This window comes from Salvelinus alpinus, chromosome 16 (genome assembly GCF_045679555.1).
Source record: "Salvelinus alpinus chromosome 16, SLU_Salpinus.1, whole genome shotgun sequence".
Lineage (NCBI taxonomy): Eukaryota > Metazoa > Chordata > Actinopteri > Salmoniformes > Salmonidae > Salvelinus > Salvelinus alpinus.
In genome coordinates, this window is record NC_092101.1 from 39,618,667 (window position 1) to 39,646,415 (window position 27,749).

General features: G+C 44.4%; 1 protein-coding gene across 2 annotated transcripts in view; it reads right to left on the reverse strand.

Moving 5' to 3' along the window:
* Positions 1–6,412: 6,412 nt before the first annotated feature.
* The window catches only part of znhit6 (zinc finger HIT-type containing 6), a 39,182-nt gene continuing 17,845 nt past the window's right edge, over positions 6,413–27,749 (reverse strand). For both annotated transcript variants that reach the window (XM_071346191.1, XM_071346192.1), the window contains 5 exons: positions 26,605–26,673; positions 24,540–24,620; positions 21,095–21,175; positions 11,026–11,150; positions 6,413–7,234 (listed from right to left, as the gene is read on the reverse strand). In XM_071346191.1, coding sequence (XP_071202292.1) covers positions 6,810–7,234; positions 11,026–11,150; positions 21,095–21,175; positions 24,540–24,620; positions 26,605–26,673 — 781 coding nt within the window. In that variant the 3' untranslated portion in view covers positions 6,413–6,809. The remainder of the gene's footprint in view (positions 7,235–11,025; positions 11,151–21,094; positions 21,176–24,539; positions 24,621–26,604; positions 26,674–27,749) is intronic.

A 27,749-nucleotide genomic window follows, 5' to 3' on the forward strand; every position in this document is an offset into this window, starting at 1 on the left:
ATCTAGAGGGGAGGTCATACAAAGTCCCCATATTTACTGGGAGGAACTCCAGTAGGTATACCATGGACAGTCCCATACTATATTCTCCAACAGAGCGATCGTTCAGGGCTGATCCGTTCTTATATAACAGAGTTCTGGCCTTGAGACTGTTTGGTGCATTGGAATGCCGTTGTAAAGCTCTGCAAGCCAAGCTAGTTTGCATTCCCTATATCAGGCTAAGCCATGCACTTGACCAATTCCAACAAAAAAACGATTAAATCCCAGCATAGCAATGAGCTATGCCAATAACCTGAAGTGCTACTAGTCTCCATGGTCTTGGATTAGAAGTAGCAATTCAAAGGGGACTTGGTGACTGTATTTTCCACATATTAAACGCAACACAAAAAAATGGACCTAATTTGCAGTGGTTGGATAGAAACGTTGGCCCTCTGGCACTAGGCAGGCTGCAGGGGGTTTGTGCTGTAAATAGTCTGGAAAAGCCAGGTGGGATACAGCTTCCCAGCCTTAGGAAAAAAGACATCGGGTTGAAACGTGTGGAGGCTAATATTAGCAGGGGTAGGACAGGTAGCAGTAGTGGAGATATAGCTGTCCTTTTAGTTATAGAATCCTCAAAGTAGGCCCTGTTCTTCATCTGCTGAGAGGGTGGCTATACAGTATGCAGATGTTGCCAAACACCTATGGCTTGAATAGGGGTGAGCAGACCAGTGCTTAGGGGCAACTTCTAAAGCCATAGGAGTGTTAAGCCTTGAGGATAGTACACACATACACAGAGTTTTTTAAATCCAGGTAGAGGGAAGGGAACGGCTCAGGAATGCAGCGGTGGCTCAGAAAGCAGACAGACATCCTGATGGGTGGCAGATGTTGGAAACGGTGGAGCAACATGTTCACTTTAAGTCAGAGAAGCAGTCAGTCCTAAAAATACACAAACACTAAGTGCTCGCTGCCACCCACAGAAGGTGTATCGTATCAAAACACGGCATAGAAAAGCCATCTAACCGAGACCACCACCACAGAGCACCTATGCAGAACTTAACTTTCCTGCAAGACGGGCGGAAATGACTGTTGATAGTGTGTATTTAATAGGAGGCAGAGCAGAACGGGTGCAGGGCACATCCCTCTCGGTTATGGTCAGGCCGCATACCGAGGTCAGGCCGCATACCGAGGTCAGGCCGCATACCGAACCCACTGTGCCCGCTGCTGAAAGTTTAACAAATATTCGCCCAACATTTTTTTAAATGTTTAATATCTAATTTCTTTCATAAAGCCTCGAGGTTTACCTTATCTTAAGAATGTATGTTGCTATTTCTACCAGTCAGATTTTCAATCAAAATACTTTAAGTAGTCTGTTTTGGTTGGTTCCTTCGCCCAATTGTTATTCTCTCCTTCTGAACTTAAGATATAATTTCAAACCCTGTTTTGTTCGGAAAGTGCAATCACACTTATCAACACAATGCACAACAACTGGCCACCACAGAGGCGCTCCATCCATTCACCAGTCAACTTTATCTGAACACAGAAACAGAGGCGCTCCATCCATTCACCAGTCAACTTTATCTGAACACAGAAACAGAGGCGCTCCATCCATTCACCAGTCAACTATCTGAACACAGAAACAGAGGCGCTCCATCCATTCACCAGTCAACTATCTGAACACAGAAACAGAGGCGCTCCATCCATTCACCAGTCAACTTTATCTGAACACAGAAACAGAGGCGCTCCATCCATTCACCAGTCAACTTTAACTGAACACAGAGTCAAAGAACTGGACCCAGAGACCCCATTGTTGTGAGATAAGGGAAGAAAAGGGCACCAAAAGAGCAGAAAAACATTAAAATCCTCCTACACCCAGACACACAAACAACATCAGGCGCCCCTGAAATTAAATCACTCACCAACTACCTCACTCCGTGAACATAAAGTGTGTTTATATGACAAAGACATTAGCATGGAGGCTTCGTTAGGCACTACGTAATGCAGCGTGGCCCCAGAAGCTAATGGGGAATGGAGAGAGAGGGAGGCTCGGCCATTAGAGCATTACAGCATTCTGGAAGCTGCTGAGGCACTGATGTCATCTCTTTTATTGCCCCCTTGTCTATAACCTCAGGTTAATATACACTGTTATAGGGAACCCAAGGGTGAGAGGCACGGAGGGTTCTAAACAGCCATTTAGAGTAGACCAAACGGAGAAACAGACCCACTTCCTCTAGAACAGGGCCATCTGGTGGCTTGTAGCAGTATAGCAGGAACATAACCAGCTGTATGCACCGGTCAGTCTGAGATTTGACTTACATCAATTAGGGACATGATGGTCATTGAGAGAGATGGTGTATCAGTAAGTGCTGACTGCATCCTGGCAGGGACTGTGTTGCACAACACCCTAACAAGTTGCCAAGTTTATTAGCAATATAAATGCCTCAGTCAGTTTCATCCCGGCCACAGGAGTGTGATAATGCTGCCTGCGTTCATTCTCACACCAGATGGAGAGGAGCAGGGCTGTTTAATGAGGGCTATGAAATAAAACAGAGAGAGCGAGAGTAATGGGGGAATTGGGTGGAGGAGGGAGTGAGAGAGAAGAGAGGAAAAGAGAGAGGCTTCAGCCAATATGTTTAGTAAGTTTAACACTTGAGTTGCTGTAAACTGTCTGGTGTGTAGACGCTGGATCAGAAGGAGACAGACCAGACCGTAAAATGAATTAGATAAGATCTGTCCTCTATAGAATAACTTTAATCCAAAGTGTTAAGTAATGTCGTAGGAATGCACTAGTGAGACGTCCACGGTGCATACATACATACATACATACAAGGCTTGATGCTTCCCCATGAAAAAAACATACATCACTGGACTTTTGTGAAGGATATTTAATGAAATATTCCCCAGGTCATCATTACCTAAAAAACATAAGCCATATCAAATCAAATGTTATTTGTCACATGCGCCGAATACAACAGGTGTAGTAGACCTCACAGTGAAATGCTGAATACAACAGGTGTAGTAGACCTCACAGTGAAATGCTGAATACAACAGGTGTAGTAGACCTCACAGTGAAATGCTGAATACAACAGGTGTAGTAGACCTCACAGTGAAATGCTGAATACAACAGGTGTAGTAGACCTCACAGTGAAATGCTGAATACAACAGGTGTAGTAGACCTCACAGTGAAATGCTGAATACAACAGGTGTAGTAGACCCTACAGTGAAATGCTGAATACAACAGGTGTAGTAGACCCTACAGTGAAATGCTGAATACAACAGGTGTAGTAGACCCTACAGTGAAATGCTGAATACAACAGGTGTAGTAGACCCTACAGTGAAATGCTGAATACAACAGGTGTAGTAGACCCTACAGTGAAATGCTGAATACAACAGGTGTAGTAGACCCTACAGTGAAATGCTGAATACAACAGGTGTAGTAGACCCTACAGTGAAATGCTGAATACAACAGGTGTAGTAGACCTTACAGTGAAATGCTGAATACAACAGGTGTAGTAGACCTTACAGTGAAATGCTTACAAGCCCTTAATTTCTTAACTGCAGTTGTTGGTTAAGTGTTAAGAAAGTATTTATTTAAAATAAACTGAAGTTAAAAAAAAAATATATCAAAAAATATAAAAATATCTCAATCAAGGAGCAACAATAAAATAACAGTAGGGAGGCTATATACACGGGTACCGGTACAGAGTCAATGTGCGGCGGCACAGGTTAGTCGAGGTAATATGTACATGTAGGTAGAGGTAAAGTGACTATAAATGTATAATAAACAGAGTAGCAGTAGCGTAAAAATGGGGGGTGGGGACAATGCAAATAGTCTGGGTAGCCATTTGATTAGCTGTTCAGGAGTCTTATGGCTTGGGGGTAGAAGCAGTTAAGAAGCCTTTTGGTCCTAGACTTGGCGCTCTGGTACCGCTTGCCGTGAAGTAGCAGAGAAAACAGTCTATGACTTGGGTGGCTGGAGTCTGACAATTTTTAGGGCTTTCCCAAACACCAAACGCATCTGCTTCACACAGACCAACCAAGGATACAAAGGGAAGACGGACCAGGGAGGAGGAACAAAGAGCTGTCAGTCATTCATGCACTTTCAGACTACTGAGCAGATCTGTACTGCGCTGGCCTGGTTGTACATCTACATTTTTAATACTGAAAAGAACAATAGGAAAATAAAATAGAACAGTATGTTTTGGGTCAGCACAGCAGTGTGAAAACGGTATTACAAGCACCAGGGCAGCAACCCTCTCCACGCAAACCACTCTTCTGGAGCTAAAGCAGACTTTTCCACAGCTCCTTCGCGTGCCTCCGTACATGCCACAGCAGATGCACTGTGCTTCTGCACACACTCCCCCAAACAGAACCAAGCCACAGCAGAGTAGCTGGGTCCCCAAGCTGCTCTCATAAACAAACAATTATGCACGCATTGTCGTTTAAACGCAAACCACCAAATCAAGCCTAATTAATTGCAAATCCAACTTCAGAAATATCAGGGGCAATTTTGTGAAATTGGATCAGAGGAATTATTTCAAAATGCCTTGTGTTTTCAACAGACTAAAAATGGCACATTTACTTTTAACAGCAAACAAACAAAAGCAGTGTTTTTGTGTGGGTTTCTTTGAGGGGATTTATTGAGATAGATAAGTAAGACCCAGCTGCTATAACACAGTGGGAGGCAGTTTATCACAGGCGAACACAAAAACGTCAGGAATAACAGAAAAAAAAAAAAAGTTTCTCAATTGTTATCCCAGAGTTCAGTAGGGACCCACTACTGCGATGCGGGTGGAGAATGTACTGATATAAACTTAAATCTCTTTATCTAGACTAGAAGGTCACAAGAAAATAGCAGTTGAACATCAAAAATGTGTTAAGTATAAATGGGTTAGCAGGGCACAAAAATATGTGAAAACCTAAACAACTAGAACACTGATATCCTCTCGGTTCTATGTGGTAGACCTCTAAAAGGGATAACAGTTAATTGGAACTTCCAAACCAAAACTCTCAGCAGCATGCAGTGTTGTACAAACATTACCAACCAGTCTCTACGTTCTCCATCTAACCCACAATGCCCCCTGCTGAACTGTGGAGGGCACATTCTGGTTGGTGGGCAACTTCTCCCAGCTTTATTTTATGTCTTTGTTTGCATTCAGACATAGGCCCAGCACTTCACCTCTAAAGCCAGTAGACAACCCTTGGGCTTAATAGCTACCACCACTAGGTCTGGCAGGTTGGTGCAGTACTAGAGTAATGACTGGCTGGTAAATGAGAGCGAGAGACACGGTCTGTGAGACCGTGACCTCTCCCTGCGTGAGTTGTGGAAAATGAGCCATCACACCCCCAACATCTGACCATTGCCATAGGGGTTGGGAGAGGTTATGACAACACACACACACAAATTCCCATCGGAGAGCTACACTTTCCTGTATCACTACTGGCTGATGCTGTCCCAATATAAACACACACACGTACACTAGCGTTCAAAAGTTTGGGGTCACTGTTTTTGAAAGAAAAGCACATTTTTGTCCATTAAAATAACACAATTTATCAGAAACAGTGTAGACATTGTTAATTTTGTAAATGACTATTGTAGCTGGAAACGGCTGAATGTTTTTTATGGAATATCTACATAGGCGTACAGAGGCCTATTATCAGCAACCATCACTCCTGTGTTCCAATGGCACGTCGTGTTAGCTAATCCAAGTTAATCATTTTAAAAGACTAATTGATCATTAGAAAACCCTTTTGCAATTATGTTAACACAGCTGAAAACTTGTGCTGATTAAAGAAGCAATAAAACTTGCCTTTTATTTATTTATTATTATTTATTTACCGTTATTTTACCAGGTAAGTTGACTGAGAACACGTTCTCATTTGCAGCAACGACCTGGGGAATAGTTACAGGGGAGAGGAGGGGGATGAATGAGCCAATTGTAAACTGCCTTGCCTTCTTTAGACTAGTTGAGTATCTGGAGCATCAGCATTTGTGGGTTTGATTACAGGCTCAAAATGGCCAGAAACTCAGTCTATTCTTGTTCTGAGAAATGAAGACATTTCAGATCGCCATTATACTCTAACAGAAAATACAGACATGAGTTTGTTGCTTTGGTAACTTACGTAACAAGCAAGATGATTCTGTAGCCAACTATGAAATGGGCGGAATTAGTCAGGTTAAACCTTGTTAACCACCTAGAAAGAAGCTCCATTGAGACAGATGAATCTGAACAGGGCATGATGACAGATACTGGCTGTCTAGCACTCCAACAGAAACGTCTAAACAACTATAACGAATAATTAACCAACTTTGTCTTTGACAGAATCCTATGAAAGTGACCATTTCAAAACTTGTAATAAATGCATCAGACTTCGTAGCTACTGTACAACGCAATCAAAAAGGTGTCTGATATCCCAGTCAATAAAAAGTGACTTCATGTTACATGTTTTTATTTTTTATTTAAGAAAGCATCTCAATTGATAATGTACAAAATCAAATAAAAAGGATGACAAAAAACAAATGAACATTGTTAGTTGATAAAATCCAATTAGCTGTTGAAATAACCACTACTGTAAGAGTAAATAATGCAACAAGGACATTTTTATAAGTGGGTCCAACTGAATCACATCTGATTACATAAAGAAAACATGCCAAGACTCAATCTCCCTCTGCTTCCAACTCTTCAGTAATTTCACTAGCATCTTTAACATAATTTTTACTGACATCAAACCCAGTGTCATTACCATTAGCACCATGATCGATATTAATATTATCATTACTATTGACTGGGAAATGGCTCAAGAGATTAACAGACTGCAGGTTCTGGCTCATTGCCTTACTCTCTCTGGGTCCCCTCTGATTTGTCATCAACAGTTTCAGTAGCAGCAATCACTGCATCTCCAATACAACAACCACCAGAATGGGTATCAACATGGTTATTACCACCATTTGGGTTGTTGTCACCATGGAAACCATCAACTGGCATCTCATCATCCCCATTATCATCATCACCATGGGCAACAACAATCTCTTTGACCATCTTATCAGCTTCAATATCATCATCTCCAATCTCCCCATCCTCAAGTTCCTCTGGTTCTCTCTTGGCTCTTTTCTTCTTGGGTGGGTCAGTCTCAGGAGAGCTTCCCAGGAAGGGTGGCCCCAGTTGGGGCCGTGAGACCTCCGTCCCCCCCTCCTCCCTCCGACCGTTACCCCGCCATGCCCCCTCTATCATGGGACTGCCATGGGCCAACACAGGCTCCACTGAAATGAAAGGGCGGTGGTGGGCAATCGTTAACAGGATGTGGGAGTTGCCATGCTGCGTACACACACATACTGCAGTCTCACCATGCTTAACAGACACACATGCACACACTTATACATTTGCACGGGCAGGGTCTGGCTACGCTGACGAAATAATTTGGCTCAGTGGGCCTTAGTCAAATGAGGCGGCGTGCCAGACCATTAGCTTTGCAATAATATACGGCGGACGTTTGTTGTAGGAGAGGGTGAGGAATCAGGGGGCGCGAAAGTGTTATATCAATGTGAAGAAATACTCCACGACCAAAAGCTCCTTTTTCACTGTAAACATTTTCAGAAAATTGATTAGAACATGTCACAAGATTAATACCCATGTGAAGAGAATGAAAGAATGAGGCTGACAAAGTGAGATGACTTGTTATACATTTTAGTAATACAGTTGAAGTCGGAAGTTTACATATACCTTAATCAAATACATTTAAACTCAGTTTCACAATTCCTGACATTTAATCCTAGTAAAAAAGTACCTGTTTTAGGTCAGTTAGGATCAACGCTTTATTTTAAGAATGTGAAATGTCAGAATAATAGTAGAGAGAATGATTAATTTCAGCTTTTATTTCTTTCATCACATTCCCAGTGGGTCAGAAGTTTACAACACTCAATTAGTATTTGGTAGCATTGCCGTTCAATTGTTTAACTTGGGTCAAACGTTTCAGGTAGCCTTCCACAATAAGTTGGGTGAATTTTGGCCCATTCCTCCTGACAGAGCTGCTGTAACCAAGTCAGGTTTGTAGGACTCCTTGCTTGCACACGCTTTTTCAAGTCTGCCCACAAATTCTCTATAGGATTGAGGTCAGGGCTTTAAGAAGCCCACTCCAATACCTTGACTTTGTTGTCCTTAAGCCATTTTGCCACAACTTTGGAAGTATGCTTTGTCCATTTGGAAGACCCATTTGCGACCAAGCTTTAACTTCCTGACTGATGTCTTGAGATGTTGCTTCCAAATATCCACATCATTTTCCATCTTCATGAAGCCATCTATTTTGTGAAGTGCACCAGTTCCTTCTGTAGCAAAGCACCTCCACAACATGATGCTGCCACCCCCGTGCTTCACGGTTGGGATGGTGTTCTTTGGCTTGCAAGCGTCCCCCTTTTTCCTCCTAACATAATGATGGTTATTATGGCCAAACAGTTCTATTTTTGTTTCATCAGACCAGAGGACATTTCTCCAAAAAGTACAATCTGTGTCCTCATGTGCAGTTACAAACCGTAGTCTGTCTTTTTTATGGCGGTTTTGGAGCAGTGGCTTCCTCCTATGCTGAGCAGCCTTTCAGGTTATGTCAATATAAGACTCGTTTTACTGTGGATATAGATTCTTTTGTACCGGTTTCCGCCAGCATCTTCACAAGGTCCTTTGCTGTTCTGGGATTGATTTGCACTTTTCGCACCAAAGTACGTTCATTTCTAGGAGACAGAACGCGTCTCCTTCCTGAGGGGCATGACGCCTGCGTGGTCCCATGGTGTTTATACTTGGGTACTATTGTTTGTACAGATGAACGTGGTACCTACAGGCATTTGGAAATTGCTCCCAAGGATGAACCAGACTTGTGGAGGTCTACAATTGTTTTTCTGAGGTCTTGGCTGATTTCTTTTGATTTTCCCATGATGTCAAGCAGAGGCACTGAGTTTGAAGGTAGGCCTTGAAATACATCCACAGGTACACCTCCAATTGACTCAAATGATGTCAATTAGCCTATCAGAAGCTTCTAAAGCCATGACATCATTTTCTGGAATTTTCCAAGCTGTTTAAAGGCACAGTCAACTTTGTATGTAAACTTCTGACCCACTGGAATTGTGATTAAGTGAAATAATCTGTCTGTAAACAATTGTTGGAAAAATTACTTAGGACATCTACTTTGTGCATGACACAACAGACTTCCCGAAACTAGTTTGTTAGCAAGAACTTTGTGGAGTGGTTGAAAAACGAGTTTTAATGACTCCAACCTAAGTGTACGTAAACTTCTGACTTCAACTCTATATATGAAGCGTCTTAAAATTTGTGTATTCATCTTAAGATAGCTGGGTGAGAACCACATCACAGTAAGTACATTTTCCCCCAATAAAGTAGTTATCAACAGTCAGTGCTAGTAGGAATATATCATTGTTTGAAGTGGGGCTTATCATAGGGCATGACTCAACCCAAAGGAACCGTGACTGACCGTCACTCACTGACCACAGACCAGGGATGGGCAACTTTGATGGGGGTGGGGGATGCAAAAAATCTGAACACGAGGGGCCGCAGTTGCTGTTTTAAAGCTAGTTTTCGGCAATTCTACACATTTTGTCATGAGGCGGAAAGATTAAACCATTTTTAAAACATTTGTATGAAATTAGTTATGTTTTTACAGTTAATTTCATGCAATTCTACTAATTTTGCCATGGGGCAGAAAGGAAAATTAGCAGTTTTACAGCTAATTTCGTGCCATTCTACACATTTTGCCATAGGGTGGTAAGAAATGCTTGCAGTCTTTAATATATGAGGGAGACTAACAAAATCGATGGTTGATTACTACAAGTTTAGATAGCTGGCCGATAGACTAACTTACCAATCCAAAAAATGTTAGCCGACATGGGCTAATTGAGTGATTATCAGTGACTGATAAACCTGTTGGGGGGGATTTACCCGAGGGCCTTCAAAAGGGGGGCTGCCAGTTGCCCATCCTTGCCACAGAACAAGCTGCCAGAGCCAGTAAGGACCACAACAGATCTTCTCTGTAAATACACAGCTGTTCCGCCACAGGGTCCGATGTGTTATCACCTCATGCAGGCGTCTCTCTGTTGTGGTGACTCAGTAGTAATGTTACTATAATTGACACTACAGAGATACAGCTTGGCAACACCGCCTTATCGGAAACAGACAGCATACCACAGGGTCCGATTACCCTTCATCACTTCCTACAGGCTTTTCTCTCAATGTTGTGGAGACTCTCTCAGTAGCAGAACAAGTATTAGAGTTAGTGTAACAGCTTAGCAACACACTCGAGCTAAAATGACCTCAAGGCTCCATCTGTTCTGGGTCCCTGATAAGAGTCTGATAGGGTTACCGAGGCCAAGTGTGGTGATTTGATTAGGCCTACCTACTGTTTGTTTTTGTTGCTGTCCCTGACATTGGCATCTCCGGGCATGTACTACCTCAACTTGGCGTCTGTGTATGACGTAGCCTCCTGTAAGACTTGTCTTGATTATGAGATTAAGTAGGACGACCAACATTCTGGCCACTCTCCCTTACTGACTTAACCCTAACCCCCATCCATAATTTGAACAGTTCCTACGTGAATCATATTTGAGACACTTTCTGATAGGTGTTAGTATGTGTGACATTACACAGAACACACATTTCATCTGGGGCACCATGTTGTCATAATGGAGTCACTAGGAGACTGCAGGACATTAAAGGAAAACTAGCTTTTGGTATTTGTTAAATTAACCCATTATTGAATACATCATACCGGCTGTATGTGTATTTTGAAAGTTACACATCTTGAACACTTGATTGCTGACATGCAAAATATATTTGGACTATATCAAACAAACTGCTGACTAATGAAACTAACTGGAGATGTCATGTTAATGTAAGGATAGACCAATTCATCATGTCAGAGTTCTGCTCCCTCACTAACACCAGCCTTGGTGAGGTTGTTCTTAGCGAAATGTTACATTAAAACTTTCTAGAAGGGATGATGGATTGCCTACTTGCAGCTTACTGTAGGTGTGGTTGGTGTGCTTGTTATTACCTGGTCCTTTCAGTGGGTAGTTGTGGCAGTGGTCCTTGAGAACAATGTGTAGCAATGGGTACTCAATCACAAGTTTGAACTTCAAGTTTTCCTTCAGGGTCTTTGCCATGTCTAGCTCTTGATACCTAAACAAAAAAACAAAACGTGTTACTACATTACAACCACCAGAAGCTATAGCAGCCAGCAGGCCCCCCCAAGGTGAACAAAAAATGGCCGCTGCTCATCTCTATCCACACAGGTTTGGTCTAGTTTGGATACAGCTTATGTCAAAATGGACTTGTCATAGCAGGTAAGGATAATTAGGTTAAGGTTAGGAAAAGGGTTAGCTAAAATAAAAAAACAACCTATCTGCTCTAGCTGTAGAATCCTTCTATGACTTTATTGCTGAGGCTTGGTCGGTCTTTCGAGGAGGAGGGTTGATGGAGATAGGAGTTATGGTTTGGCACAGTAAAACTCCAGTGCTGATTCCCATCCCTCCTCATGGAGAATGGAAACTACCGGCTTAACCCGAGTCAATAACATCTCACCAAAAGTACTGCGGCCCTTGAAGTTCCTATTGTTTCACTCTCTTTTTGCGATTACATCAGTAGTGCCTGTGTAATCCTGTCGTGTTAGGGAAGATAGCGCCGACAAGATGCGCAAGATGGCACCGACATAGATGGTCGCCTCGCTTCTAGTCCTCAGGAAACTATGCAGTATTTTGTTTTATGTATTATTTCTTACATTGTTAGCCAAGAAAATCTTAAGCGTTATTACATACAGCCGGGAAGAACTATTGGATATCAGAGCGATGTCAACTTACCAACATTACGACTAGGAATACGACTTTCCCGAAGCGGATCCTTGTTTGCACCACCACCCATGGCATTAGATCTGATTCCAGAGCCCGGCCCAAAATAAACAACGTAGCGGCCTCCTGGTCAGACTTCGAAGGCGTGCACACCACCTACTGCGAGGTGAGGATATTACTCGCCAATGTCCAGTCTCTAGATAACAAGTTAGATAAAATAAGGGCAAGGTTTGCCTTCCAGAGACATCCGGGATTGTAACATTCTGTTTCACGGAAACATGGCTCTCTCGGGATATGTTGTTGGAGTCGGTACAGCCACCGGGATTCTTTATGTGTCGCGCCAACAGAAATAAACATCTCTCTGGAAAGAGGAAGGGCAGGGGTGTATGCTTCCTGAGTAACGACTCACGGTATAAATCGTAAATACAGGGACTCAAGTCTTTGTTCACCTGACTTAGATTTCCTTACAATCAAATGCCGACCATATTACCTCCTAAGAGAATTCGTCGGTTATTATCACAGCCGTGTATATCCCTCAAGCCGATACCACGACGGCACTCAAGGAACTTCACTGGACTCTTTGCAAACTATATATCATGAGACTGCATTTATTGGATGCTGTACCCACTGTGACTATTAAAACCTACCCTAACTAGAAACCGTGAATAGATGGCTGCATTAGCGCAAAACTGAAAGCATGAACCACTGCATTTAACCATGGAAAGATGACTGGGAATATGGCCGAATATAAACAGTGTAGTTATTCCCTCCGCAAGGCAATCAAACAAGTGAAATGTCGGTATAGGGCCAAAGTGGAGTCACAATTCAATGGCTCAGACACGAGACGTATGTGGCAGGGTCTACAGGCAATTACGGACCACAAAAAGGAAACCAGCCACGTCACGGACACCGACGTCTTGCTTTCAGACAAACTAAACACCTTTGCCCGCTTTGAGGATAATACAGTGCCACCGACGGGGCCTAATACCAAGGACTGAGGGCCCCCCCCTCTCCTCCATGGCCACATTTAAATATCTTACTCACGTGTTAACCCTCGTAAGGCTGGCGGCCCAGACGGCATCCCTAGTCGCGTCATCAGAGCATGCGCAGACCAGCTAGCTGCTGTCCCCACATGCTTCAAGATGGCCACCATTGGTCTTGGGTACAGAAAGGCAAAGATAACTGAACTAAATGACTACTGCCCCGTAGCACTCACGTCTGTCATCATGAAGTGCTTTGAGAGACTACTCAAGGATCATATCACCACCTTACCTGCCACCCTAGACCCACTTCAATTTGCATACTGGCCCAATAGATCCACATACGATGCAATCGCCATCACACTGCCCTATCCCATCTGGACAAGAGGAATACCTATGTAAGAATGCTGTTCATTGACTACAACTCAGCAATCAACACCTTAGTACCCTCTAATGTCATCATTAAGGTTGAGGCCCTCGGTCTCAACCCCACCCTGTGCAATTGGGTCCTGGACTTTTTGATGGGACGCCCCCCAGGTGGTGAAGGTAAGAAACAAAATCTCCACTTTGCTGATCCTCAACACTGGGGCCACACAAGGGTGCGTGCTCAGCCCCCTCCTGTACTCCCTGTTCACCCATGACTGCGTGGCCATGCATGCCTCTAACTCAATCATCAAGTTCGCAGATGACAATAGTAGTGAGCTTGATTACCAACAACGTCGAGACAGGGAGGTGGTGAGGGGCCTGGGAGTGTGGTGCCAGGAAAACAACCTCTCACTCAACGTCAACAAAACAAAGGAGATGATGGTGGACTTCAAGAAACAGCAGAGGGAGCACCACCCTATCCACATCGACGGGACTGCAGTGGAAAGTTAAGTTCCTTGGTGTACACATCACGGACAAACTGAAATGGTCCACCCACACAGACATTGTGGTGAAGGCGGCGCAACAGCACCTTAACCTCAGGAGGCTGAAGAAATTTGGCTTGCACTTAAAAGCCTCAAACTTTTACAGATGCACAATTGAAAGCATCCTGTCGGGCTGCACTGCACTCAACTGCAAGGCTCTCCAGAGGGTGGTGCGGTCTGCACAACGCATCACTGGGGGCAAACTACCTGCCCTCCATGCCCAGGTCAACTGTAAGTGCTGTTATTGTGAAGTGGAAACATTTAAGAGCAACAACGTCTCAGCTGCGAAGTGGTAGGCCACACAAGCTCATAGAATGGGACCGCTGAAGCGTGTAGCGTGTAAAAAGTTGATGTCATCGGAAGGCCAAAAACATAATCAACGACAACAACCACCTGAGACACTGCCTGTTCACCCCGCTACCATCCAGAAGGTGAGGTCAGTACAGGTGCATCAAAGCTGGGACCGAGAGACTGAAAAACAGCTTCTATTTCAAGGCCATCAGACTGTTAAACAGCCATCACTGACAGAGGCTGCAGCCTACATACAGACTCAAAATCATTGGCCACTTGAATAAATGTATCACTAGTCACTTTAATAATGTTAACATATCTTGTATTACTCATCTCATATGTATATACAGTATTCTACACCATCTATTGCATCTTGCCTATGGCGCTCGGTCATCGCTCATCCATATATTTATATGTACATATTCCATCCCTTTACCTTAGGTGTGTGTGTATTAGGTTGTTGGGGAATTGTGAGATTACTTGTTAGATATTACTGCAGTGTCGGAACTAGAAACACAAGCATTTCGCTACACTCACAGTAACATCTGCTAACAATGTGTGTGACCAATAAAATTTGATGGTAATAGATCATGCTAAACGGTTAGCAGTCCTATGGAGTCACATGGTTTGCCTCTACGCTCAACCATTTCACCCCATCCAGCTTACCCTGTCATCACCAATAACCTAGACATGATATAGGCCTAACTAATATTCACTACATGACCAAAAGTATGTGAATACTCTCATTCCAAAATCATTGGCATTAATATGAAGTTGGTCCCCCCCCTTTGCTGTATCACAACAGGCTGTGATTGGGAGTCCAATAGGGCGGCACACAATTGGCCCAGCATCGTCCGGGTTTGGCCAGTGTAGGCCGTCATTGTAAATAAGAATTTGTTCTTAACTGACTTGCCTAGTTAAATAAAGGCTACATTTATTTTCTGCTATAACAGCCTCCACCCTTCTGGGAAGGCATTCTACTAGATGTTGCAACATTGCTGCGGGGACTTGCTTCTATTCAACCACAAGGGCATTAGTGAGGTCGGCACTGATGTTGGGCAATTAGGCCTGGTTTGCAGTCCGCGTTCCAATTCATCCCAAAGGTGTTAGATGGGGTTGGGTTCAGGGCTCTGTGCAGGCCAGTGAAGTTCTTCCACACCGATCTCGACAAACCATTTCTATATGGACTTTGATTTGTGCACTGGGCATTGTCATGCTGAAACAGGAAAGGGCTTCCCCAAACTGTTGCCACAAAGTTGGAAGCACAGAATCATCCAGAATGTCCTTGTATGGTGTAACGTTAAGATTTCCCTTCACTGGAACTAAGGGGCCTGCCCAAATGATGAAAAACAGCCCCAGATTTTTTATTTTTTTTACATAAGTATTCAGACCCTTTGTTATGACACTCAAAATTGAGCTCAGGTGCATTCTGTTTCCATTGATCATCCTTGGTAAATTCAATTGATTGGACATGAATTGGAAAAGCAAACACCTGTCTATACAAGGTCCCACAGTTGACAGTGCATGTCAGAGCAAAAACCAAGCCATGAGGTCGTAGGAATTGTCCATAGAGCTCCGAGACAGGATTTTGTCAAGGATCAGATCAGGGGAAGTGTACCAAAAAAATGTCTGCAGCATTGAAGGTCCCCAAGAACATAGTGGCCTCCATCATTCTTAAATAGAAGTTTGGAACCACCAAGACTCTTCCTAGAGCTGGCCGCCCAGCCAAACTGAGCAATACGGGGAGAAGGGCCTTGGTCAGGGAGGTGACCAAGAACCAGAGGGTCACTGACAGAGCTCTAGAATTCCTCTGTGGAGATGGGAGAACTTTTTAGGGCAACAATCTCAGCAGCACTCCACCAATCAGGCCTTTATGGTAGAGTGGCCAGACGGAAGCCACTCCTCAGTAAAAGGCACATGACAGCCCAATTGGAGTTTGCCAAAAGGCACCTAAAGACTCTCAGACCATGAGAAACAAGATTCTCTGGTAGGATGAAACCAAGATTGAACTCCGGCCGGAATGCCAAGTGTCACATCTGGATGAAACCTGGCACCATCCCTATGCTGAAGCATGGTGGTGGCAGCATCATGCTGTGGGGGTGTTTTTCAGAGGCAGGGACTGGGAGACTAGTCAGGATCGAGGCAAAGATTAATGGAGCAAAGTACAGAGACATCTGATGAAAACTGGCTCCAGAGCACTCTGGACCTCAAACTGGGGTGAAGGTTCACCTTTCAAAAGGACAATGATCCTAAGCACACAGTGGCTTCTCTGAATGTCCTTGAGTGGCTGGGCCAGAGCCCTGACTTGAACCCGATCAAACTGTAATCGCTGCCAAAGGTGCTTCACAAAGGCTGTAATAGCTGCCCAAAGGTGCTTCAACACCTGAGTAAAGGGTCTGAATACTTATGTAAATGTGATATTTTAGTTGTTTTTTCATACATTAGCAAATATTTCTAAAAACCTGTTTTTGCTTTGTCATTATGGGGTATTGTGTGTAGATTGATTAAATAGTTTTTTCCCCTCATCAATTTTAGAATAAGGCTGTAACCTAACAAAATGTGGATAAAGTCAGGGGTCCGAATACTTTCCGAAGGCACTGTATGCACAAACTATAACGAACTGTTGCGGCTAGGAAGCATGCGGACTCCTTACGGAGAGGGTTGGAACATCACAAATGTGTGAGGAGAGAGCGTAGTCATTGGGGTAACTAAAGGAACGTTACAGCTGCCTGTGATTTAAGGGGCTCAGACCATCTCCAGGGGAGAAAACAGATGATAAACCATCACCACTACCCTTTCCCCCCCTCACTGTCTTCTGCAGAGTGTCTGTTTGATATTTTAAACTAGGCAGCATTTCTCCTTGTCAGGCTGGCCAGCCCAGCTGCTCATTGGGTCTCTGCTCTACTCTGCAGCGAGCTGACTGAGGGAAGGACATTCTCTGGATCCAAACGAGTGGAATGAATCAGAAATAAAAATCAACATTTCAAAAAGCTATTAAAGAAATAAACATCCAGCCCGAGGGGTTAGGGCTTTTTTTTACCGCCTTTTTCTCATCCCTACAACTCCTGTACGGACTCGGGAGAGGCGAAGGTTGAGAGCCATGCGTCCTCCGAAACACAACCGCACTGCTTCTCGACACAATGCCCAAAAAACCTGGAAGCCAGCCACACCAATGTGTCGGACGAAACACTGTGCACCTGGCGACTGTCAGCGTGCACTGTGCCGGGCCCGCCACAGGAGTCGCTAGTGCGTGATGGGACAAAGGACATCCCTGCCAGCCAAACCCTCCCCTAACCCGGACGACGCTGGGCCAATTGTGTACCGCCCCATGGGTCTCCCGGTCGCGGCCGAGTGCGACAGCCTGGACTCGAACCAGGATCTCCAGTGGCACAGTGATGCATTGTCTTAGACCTCTGCTCCGCTCGGGAGGCCAGGGCTCTTGACGCTCGGGCTGCTTCTCTTCAGGATGTTTACTGGTTACACAGCTATATTTAGTACAGGAGCAGCCATTCATTTGATTCATACAAAATGTCTACCAGGAATATCAAGTAAGAAATTCAACACAGGCGCAGGATGACCCGGGGCCAACTATGGACTGTACTGTTCTGTCCAAATCCCACGGCTTAAACCTGAACCAAACCCAGCCCACCTAAAGGTAGCCGGTGCTCTATGAACCCCAACTTAAAGGTGCATTCTACAACATTTACAGTACATGTTGAGCTCATCGACCATTGCATGCATAGATCCAAATATGAAGAGTGCTTACATTTCTCCAGCCCCATCCTTCAGCGTTAATCCAAAAACCTTTTGTCCTTCACTCCGGGGGGCCCTTTCCTCAAAACAAGGGAGGTGGTCTGAATCTTTCATTTAAAGACCGTTGCTCCCTTCGGTCTCAACATAGACTTTGATCTGAAGCCATTCTTGTGATTATGCTATTGTAAATGTTTGTCAAATTGTATCTATGATAGAACGCTATCCATTTATGTTCTTTGGTTAATTCTCATATATTAAAATAGCATACAATGATATCAGGCCACACCCGGCCATGATAAGACACCTGTGTGTCTTTTGACACTATATAAATGAGTCACCCCGCAGTGTCTGTCATTATACCCTGATGAAGACAGCTTGTCTGTCGAAACGTTGGACATAAATATTTTTGCATCTGAGCTCCTAGAGCGTGCGGCTCTCCTTTATTTTATTTTTTTAAGTGTTCCACTCCGCTAGCCAGCACCTCACCTAAATGGATGTGCGTTTCTTTCACCTCTAGGTGGTCTGAATCAGACAGCAATTTCAAGTGTACTATAGGTAAAACTAGCCATATTGTGTATTCAGTCCCAGCGAACAGAATTACATCATAACATGTAATCACAGGGTTGCATAGGACGGATGCACTGGGTGGCCCAGACATGCTTGGGAGGCACTGAGCGCCTTTTGGGAGCCCTTCAATAGGATGTGACCCCTGTCAGGAGCCCAGGGCCCCTCTTCATATTACAGTTGGCTTGTTCCCCTCCCCATTATACCCTGCTCTAGCCTCTGCCCTGTTATGTAACTGTACCTTGCTGATATTATGAGCCAATTCCACCTTGGCCACGGGAGATGTCTGTCCTACTAAAACACCATAATGTTGATCATAAACACTAAGTAAAAGTAAAATGCCGCACGTAATGGTAGGCCATTATAGAGCCCTATACCAACGACCATTAATAGTGTGTGTGGGGGGGGTGATGAGCTAATAGGGAAAGTAAGAGTCACACCTCTGGTATTGTTCTCCTCCCTACTGTACTAGCTGGCGCTGTGTCGCGGGGTGGGCTAGCCGCTAGGGTAATGCAACATAACTCATTAACACACTCAGCGCTTCACTGACGTCTACCATAATGCTGACAGGAACACATTTCTGAAGTTTGCAACACCTCTCCTACCCTAGTCCCCCCCACATCTTCCTGTGTATGTGTTGTTAACAGGCAGTAGGTTGGTGAGAGGACGTGGTGCAGATGGATGAATATCTCCATTAGTCATAGCAGGGGGCAGGTCGCTGCTTTTCCTTTTCTGCTGCTAACCAGCTGTTCCTCCCCCCTCTCATCTACACCCTGGCTGAATCCCAAATGATACCCTATTAGCTAAATGGTGCACTACTTTTAAATCAAGCGCCATAGGGCTCTGGCCAAAAGCCATGCGCTATGTAGGGAATAGGATGCCATTTAGTACACACTCATATTTAAGGATTGAGGTTACAGGACAACCCACAGCCCCACGGTTAATAGTGTATCCTGACTGGACTAGTGAGCAACAAGGCCTCAAGGCTGGAGGAATCTACACACACCAGGGAAACAATTCAAGGGTGAAAATTCGTAGAAAATCCTGGAGTTTAACATGCCGTTTTCACTACGCGTATATAACCTGACGGGGATCTGATGCCCCTGGTCTGTGTATAGGGTAGGGAGTGTGTGATACTTACTTTGTATCCAAAAGAATAGAGAAAAGAGTCCGAGATGACTGACAAGAGGAGCCTCCTGGGATACCCATTACTAACTAAAGGACTAAAGCTTACTACACGCTCTGGGCAGAAGCAAGACTCGGAGTGCTGCAATGTCAATTTCATCACAAAAAGGGGCGGATCCTTGTAATACGCTCTGGCATTCAACGTACTTTTTTACTACCTGACAATTGAGACACGCCGTATCATTCCTTCTGCAGCCATGGGGGCAGTGTTGTTGCTTGGTTCCTTGATCTGGTCTACAGGCTATTCATCAAAGCATTGATAACCAAATATAATCTCAGCGACTGTAAACCAAACAAGAATCCACCCAAAAAGGTACTTTGTAATAACTAATGATTCCAGGCTATTGTAGCCAGCTAGCTAGCTAGCCATGTGCTTTTTCTCCATGACCAAAACATGTTCTATTTTTAGCTGCTATCAGAATGTATACACAAACAGCATATCAAACTGGGATAAATGTTTTAGGTTACACCAGCAGGTATAAGAATATTTGTCAGGGCATATTTTTTCAACTATGATCAGATTTTCTTTTCACATGGAGATGTGGGAAGCTAAAAAGGCTACTAGATAGCCTCGTTAAAAAACATAAGCTAAAGATGACTAGCCAGGCTGCTACTAGCAAGGGAAGGTGACTTGTCCTTGCTTTCACAAAATATAAAAATAGAGATAACGTTGGCATCGCCCCCTTGTGAATGGGAGTGGGACCGGCGAGGATATCAGGTTACCAAAAGGTGTCCACTACTCCCCCCCAAAAATCCCACTCCACCCATGTGCACACGAGTAGATCAAATGAGTGAAGCTTGTGGTAAGTAACCTAAAGGACCATCTCAGGAGTGATATGGGCCGGGGGAGACTCACTGTCATGTTGATGCTAATTGCGATGCGAAGAACAAGTACCTCCACATTAGAAGGGTAAGTAAGGGGGCTGGTTGATTTGTAGACTGAAGTTGTGGGGTCAGAGGGCACAGCAGGTTATGAGTGTAGAAGATCAACTTTCTCTATGACTAAGTGGAAATGGGTGACAGCCAAGGACTGGGCGAGGCAAATGGGTACTATCAAAACCAGCACCATCCCCTTCCCACACAAAGTATGTCTGTGTCCAGATGATCAACGGCATTCCCAAAATGTGGAATCAACTGGAATTACAGCACAAAGAATTAGGCCGGGGGAAATGAAAAGCTCTGCTTTCGCACTGCGTAGCTCAGCAGGAATTTACAAGGCGAGTGATGTCATGTTCATAAACCCATTAAGGCGATTTCATACATGCGGGATAAATCCGTCACGAGAGTGGCGAGGCCGGCGAAACAGGCGGAAACAGAACGCTCACATGGACAGAATGCCTGAGTGCTGACAGGATTCTGACAACACTTTTGATGAGATTACAAATCTTTGTGTTGAAATTTATTAGAACTTTGGTTGCTGGAACAATCTGATGAGACAATTAATTAATATCAATGGAATGGACAGTGCTGTTAATAGGAGAACTGAGGTCCAATTTGGGTACATTTAACATCAGTTTCCCAGACCCATATTAAGCTAAATTCTGGACAAAAAAAAGCACTTTCAATGGAGATTCTCTTCGCTTTAGAGTAATTCGTACCTCACAGAGTTGGCCTTCCTGCCCTCAGCCTTCATGAAGACCCTGACGTGATCAAATGGGCTGTGGACGTACATCTTCAACCTGAAAGACATAAATGAAAATGGGTCAAGGTTCGAGAAGGTATCAAAACCAGCTTTTATATAGAGACACACATACAGTAATACAGGGCTGTGGATAGGGTTTAGACGTGCACACATTTGCACTTATTTTCTTAAGAGGGGTCAACGAGAGGTCACAAAACAATGACTGAGCGCGACTGGGACTCTCTCAGCTACAGACTGGGACTCTCTCAGCTACAGACTGGGACTCTCTCAGCTACAGACTGGGACTCTCTCAGCTACAGACTGGGACTCTCAGAGCTACAGGTGACTAACATGCTGCCTGAGCCGCCTATAGACAGTCTACACTGGGAACCAGAGGCCAGACTAAGGTCCTTAGCCAGCGCGTGGCGAGAGCGCGGGGTCGAGGCGGCAGCGTTGGGTTCAAATATTTTTTAAAGGGAAAGATGGAGAGTTAGGGACAGAGAGGTGAGAAGTAGTATACTGTCCCCGTAGTATGTAAATGTTATTGTATTACTGCATTTCAAGCGTGTTCTTCCCAAGTCAATCACATCCAAATAAAAAAGGTCACTGGAGATAAACGATAGATGGTATTTTTCGTCTACCAAAATTGAATTCTCACTTTCTTTTGATTGCCTTTTTCTGGCAGCCGGTAATCTAAAATTAAAAGGAAACATTGTGTTTAGTTTATTATGTCGTTCAGTCGTCCCTTTTGCACAACATTCCCACTGTGGGGACAAGGGTTAAAGCTCTCACTTCATTCCTTGTAAAGTCACTGTACTGTGAGCCTAGACCAAGCAGTGTCATCCATCGTACTAGTCAGGCCAGGGAAGGAAGGCAACACAGCTGGGAGGTGTCGGGGGCCAACAGTGACATAGTGGTCTAAACGATCTGTATTCCATTTACTAACAACGAGCCAACCACCAGACAAGATTGATGGCATTCTGCTTCTTTGAGCAAACAAAAACATTTATAGAGAATCCATACAGTTATGGAATCGATGTGCATGATGCCAGTTAACCACAAGGAGCGTTGCCACATAATTGGCACGGAGGAATTGCTTGCGATGCCAGACTTCGTAGTCGTTTCCAACCAACGTGAGGATGATTTGTGATCAAGTATTGTATGGAAAGGGACGTCATTGTCCACAGTGAGTGTCTCACTCCATTTTAAATGGCATATAGCTCATTGCATAATTTACAATTTCACTCTCCATCGTAATAATGTTAGCTTTCTCCCCCTGCTGATAAGCACATTTTAATTGAATATACCTAGATACACCATAATTACAAAAGTGTGTGGACACCTCTCAAATTAGTGGATTCGGCTATTTCAGCCACACTTGTTGCTGACAGGTGTATAAAAATCGAGCTCGGTGCCATGCAATCTCCATAGACAAACACTGGCAGTAGAATGGCCTTACTGAAGTGCTCAGTGACTTCCAACGTGGCACCGTCATCAGTTCATCAAATTTCGGCCCTGCTAGAGCTGCCCTGGTCAACTGTAAGTGCTGTTGTTGTGAAGTGGAAACGTCTAAGAGCAACAATGTCTCAGCCGCGAAGTGGTAGGCCACACAAGCGCACAGAACGGTACCGCCGAGTGCTAAAGCGTTCAGCACGTAAAAATCATCTGTGCTCGGTTGCAACACTCAACACCGGGTTGCAAACTACCACCGGAAGCAACGTCAGCACAAGAACTGTTAGTCTGGAGCTTCATGAAATGGGTTTCCATGGCCGAACAGCCGCACCCACACAAGCCTAAGAACTTGATTGGCCTGCAGAGCCCTGACCTCAACTCCATTGAACACCTTTGGGATGAATTGGAACGCAGACTGTGAGCCAGGCCTAAACCCCCAACATCAGTGCCCGACCTCACTAGATGTTCCAACATCTAGTGGAAAGCCTTCCCAGAAGAGTGGAGGCTGTTATAACAGCGAGGGGGGACCAACTCCATAATAACACCCATGATTTTGGAACGAGAAGTTTGACGAGCAGGTGTCCACATACACTACATGACCAAAAGTATTTAATTTGGCAGACGAGGAAATGCTTTAAACTGCACGCTCGCTGTACTGAGGTACTACTGAGCTACTCACAGCTAAAATAAGTCCTTGGGGTTTGATCTACCAAATCCAATTTCATAGGGTTTTAGGGCACAAAACCACAAGAAATGTACAGCAATATCATGAAATAAAATACACATTTCCTTCAGCATACTTCTCACGGGAGAAAACCCCCTAACGTTAATGCAATTATACACGCTCAACGTTATGCAGCCTGCAAGACAAATCGTCAAACGATAGTTTGTACTGGACTGGGGAACAGTAACAGAGGCTTAATGAATTCACCATGGGTGTTTAATCATTTCTATATTTGTCCTTTAATACAGTATGAGCCCTGTACCTTATGGCAGACAGACTTGATTTACAGCTGGTCTGACTGCAGTAGGAGACAACCCCAAAACATTTGCATGTTATAGCAACTGTATAAATATTTACCGTGATACAGAGAGCAAGGTTGTCCCCATTGACAATGAAGACAACTTTAAGAAAATGTGATGACTTCTTGTCTTCAAGGACAAAATGTAGAACTGTAAATGAAATTGCAGCTTTTGTATGTCACACTGGCGATGTTTCACTTTCTCTCTATTAGTGATCAGCATTTCAACAGCAGTTACATGTAAATCACTGAAATATAATTAGCTGTGTGCCCCACTCCTGTTGACTGTGGAACGTGAGAATGCAGTGTACTTAACACACTGCATGTGGCATCAAGCAGTCAGGTTGTGTTTGTTTAGCTGTTTCAGGAGAAAACAGCAGGCAAGACAACGGAAAAAGTAGGTCATCCAAACTGCCCATCTAACTGGTGTTGATTTCAGACTCCATTACCACATTGTTAACTTTCTATTCCTGCTGTTGAGTAGACTACACAGTGACCGACCCAAAACCACAAGCTAATTTAATTTCTATATCTTAAAATCTCAAATGAAACAGTTAGACCATTATGTTGTTTGCATGTAGATTCCAGCTAGATTTGGGCCCTGGCTACAGCTCAGAGACATTCCTCTCTCTGAACCAGTCTATCTTGGTTTGCTCTGTTTCTAGCTTTCTGTTATCTAGCTTGCAAAATCACTTGATGGACCTTCAGCCATAGCCAACTACTGAACACCTGGAGGACAGGTGAGGCAGTCGTTAGGCAGGCTCTGTTTGGGAGGAAAGACAGAGGCAAACAACCAAACCGAGCAGATCAGGAAGGCGTGGATACTACTAGCTATTCAAATACTCTCCAAGAGCAGTAGCTCAACCAGTAGCTCAACCAGTTGTTTGGATTGTTTTGGACATTTGTTTAATTCGATTAGTAGATTATACAAGAGTGGTGTGTTCTTACTTTTGTCGTCTCACTGGCTCCGACTCTGTAGGGTGGATGTAGGGGGTGAGGATCTGCTTAAGTGTTTGGTCATCGGACACCCTGGGGAGAGATGGAGAGGAGAGAGAGAGAGAGGGCAAGAAAGGATTGACAGAAAAAGAGTGAACAACCAACCAATCAAGTGCCAAGGAACCAAACATGAGTCAAACCGTGATGAAGATCGATGACGTTCTTGGAGTGGTTTTAATACAGAGGGCTAACGATCTACATCACCAATCATCCTCACCATTAGAAGATACAGTGGGGAGAACAAGTATTTGATACACTGCCGATTTTGCAGGTTTTCCTACTTACAAAGCATGTAGAGGTCTGTCATTTTTTATCATAGGTACACTTCAACTGTGAGAGACGGAATCTAAAACAAAAATCCAGAAAATCACATTGTATGATTTTTAAGTAATTAATTTGCATTTTATTGCATGACATAAGTATTTGATCACCTACCAAAAAGTAAGAATTCCGGCTCTCACAGACCTGTTAGTTTTTCTTTAAGAAGCCCTCCTGTTCTCCACTCATTACCTGTATTAACTGCACCTGTTTGAACTCGTTACCTGTATAAAAGACACCTGTCCACACACTCAATCAAACAGACTCCAACCTCTCCACAATGGCCAAGACCAGAGAGCTGTGTAAGGACATCAGGGATAAAATTGTAGACCTGCACAAGGCTGGGATGGGCTAGAGGACAATAGGCAAGCAGCTTGGTGAGAAGGCAACAACTGTTGGCGCAATTATTAGAAAATGGAAGAAGTTCAAGATGACGGTCAATCACCCTCGGTCTGGGGCTCCATGCAAGATCTCACCTCGTGGGGCATCAATGATCATGAGGAAGGTGAGGGATCAGCCCAGAACTACACGGCAGGACCTGGTCAATGACCTGAAGAGAGCTGGGACCACAGTCTCAAAGAAAACCATTAGTAACACACTACGCCGTCATGGATTAAAATCCTGCAGCGCACGCAAGGTCCCCCTGCTCAAGCCAGCGCATGTCCAGGCCCGTCTGAAGTTTGCCAATGACCATCTGGATGATCCAGAGGAGGAATGGGAGAAGGGCATGTGGTCTGATGAGACAAAAAGAGCTTTTTGGTCTAAACTCCACTCGCTGTGTTTGGAGGAAGAAGAAGGATGAGTACAACCCCAAGAACACCATCCCAACCATGAAGCATGGAGGTGGAAGCATCATTCTTTGGGGATGTTTTTCTGCAAAGGGGACAGGACGACTGCACCGTATTGAGGGGAGGATGGATGGGGCCATGTATCGCGAGATCTTGGCCAACAACCTCCTTCCCTCAGTAAGAGCATTGAAGATGGGTCGTGGCTGGGTCTTCCAGCATGACAACGACCCGAAACACACAGCCAGGGCAACTAAGGAGTGGCTCCGTAAGAAGCATCTCAAGGTCCTGGAGTGGCATAGCCAGTCTCCAGACCTGAACCCAATAGAAAATCTTTGGAGGGAGCTGAAAGTCCGTATTGCCCAGCGACAGCCCCAAAACCTGAAGGATCTGGAGAAGGTCTGTATGGAGGAGTGGGCCAAAATCCCTGCAGCAGTGTGTGCAAACCTGGTCAAGAACTACAGGAAACGTATGATCTCTGTAATTGCAAACAAAGGTTTCTGTACCAAATATTAACTTCTGCTTTTCTGATGTATCAAATACTTATGTCATGCAATAAAATGCAAATTAATTACTTAAAAATCATACAATGTGATTTTCTGGATTTTTGTTTTAGATTCCGTCTCTCACAGTTGAAGTGTACCTATGATAAAAATTACAGACCTCTACATGCTTTGTAAGTAGGAAAACCTGCAAAATCGGCAGTGTATCAAATACTTGTTCTCCCCACTGTACATGGGTGCTGAGACAATCCTCTGGCAACAGTAAAGTCACTGTCCAAGGATCTGGCTGTTCTCTATTGCAGGTTCCAACCCCTGGACTCTGACATCAACTGGTATTAACAGGGTTCCTAAAGACTGTTCTGGCAGAGATGCCACCGGACAAGTAGGCAGGCAGGCACACACACCACTCACCTTCTCTCAGTGAACTCTGAGCTGCTCTGAGGGAACAGGAGCTGCAGGTGCCATAGGAAACGATTCTCCCTAAAGGACAAAACAGAAAGAGGGAGACAAACGATAAATAATAACATTTTCAAAATCAGCAGTTGGTAGTGGTCTGCTTGCAGACACCAGCGCTTTGTCTCTGAGCTAAAACAAACTATTTTATATTCAAGAGACATAGAAAAAGTATTTAACCCCAATGTACGACTAATGCTGTGTATGTGTCTAGCTCGATGTGTGGATTGAGTCCGAGTTGTCATGGGGATGACCATGGCATACACTACATGACCAAAAGTATGTAGACCCTTGCTTGTCAAAAATCTCATTCCAAAATCATGGGCATTAATATGGAGTTGGTACCCCTGTTACTGTTCGCCCTTTGCTGCTATAACAGCCTCCACTCATCTTTGAAAGCTTTCCACTAGATGTTGGAACATTTATGCGGGGACTTAATTCCATTCAGCAACAAGAGCATTAGTGAGGTCGGACACTGGTGTTGGGCGATTAGAACCGGCTCGCAGTCCGCTTTCCAATTCATTGCAAAGGTGTTCAATGGGGTTGAGGTCAGGGCTCTGCAGGTCAATCAAGTTCTTCCAAACCGATCGACAAACCCTTCCTGTATAAGACCTCGCTTTATGCACGGGGGCATTGTCATGCTAAAACAGGAAAAGGCTTTCCCCAAACTGTTGCCACAAAGTGTGAAGCACAGTATCGTCTAGAATGTCATTGTATGCTGTAGCGTTAAGATTTCCCTTCCCTGGAACTAAGAGGCCTAGTCCGAACCATGAAAAACAGCCCCAGACCATTATTACTCCTCCACCAAACTTTACAGTTGGCACTATGCAGTCGGGCAGATTGCGTTGTCCTAGCATCCGCCAAACCCAGATTTGGCGTGGTTCATTACTCCTGAGAACGCGTTTGCACTGCTCCAGAGTCCAATGGCCGCAAGCTTTACCACCCCTCCAGCAGACGCTTGGCATTGAGCATGAGGATCTTAGGCTTGTGTGTGTGGCTGCTCGGCCATGCAAACCAATTTCATGAAGCTCCCGACAAACAGTTCTTGTGCGGACGTTGCTTCCAGTTTGGAACTCGTAGTGAGTGTTGCAATTGAAGACATG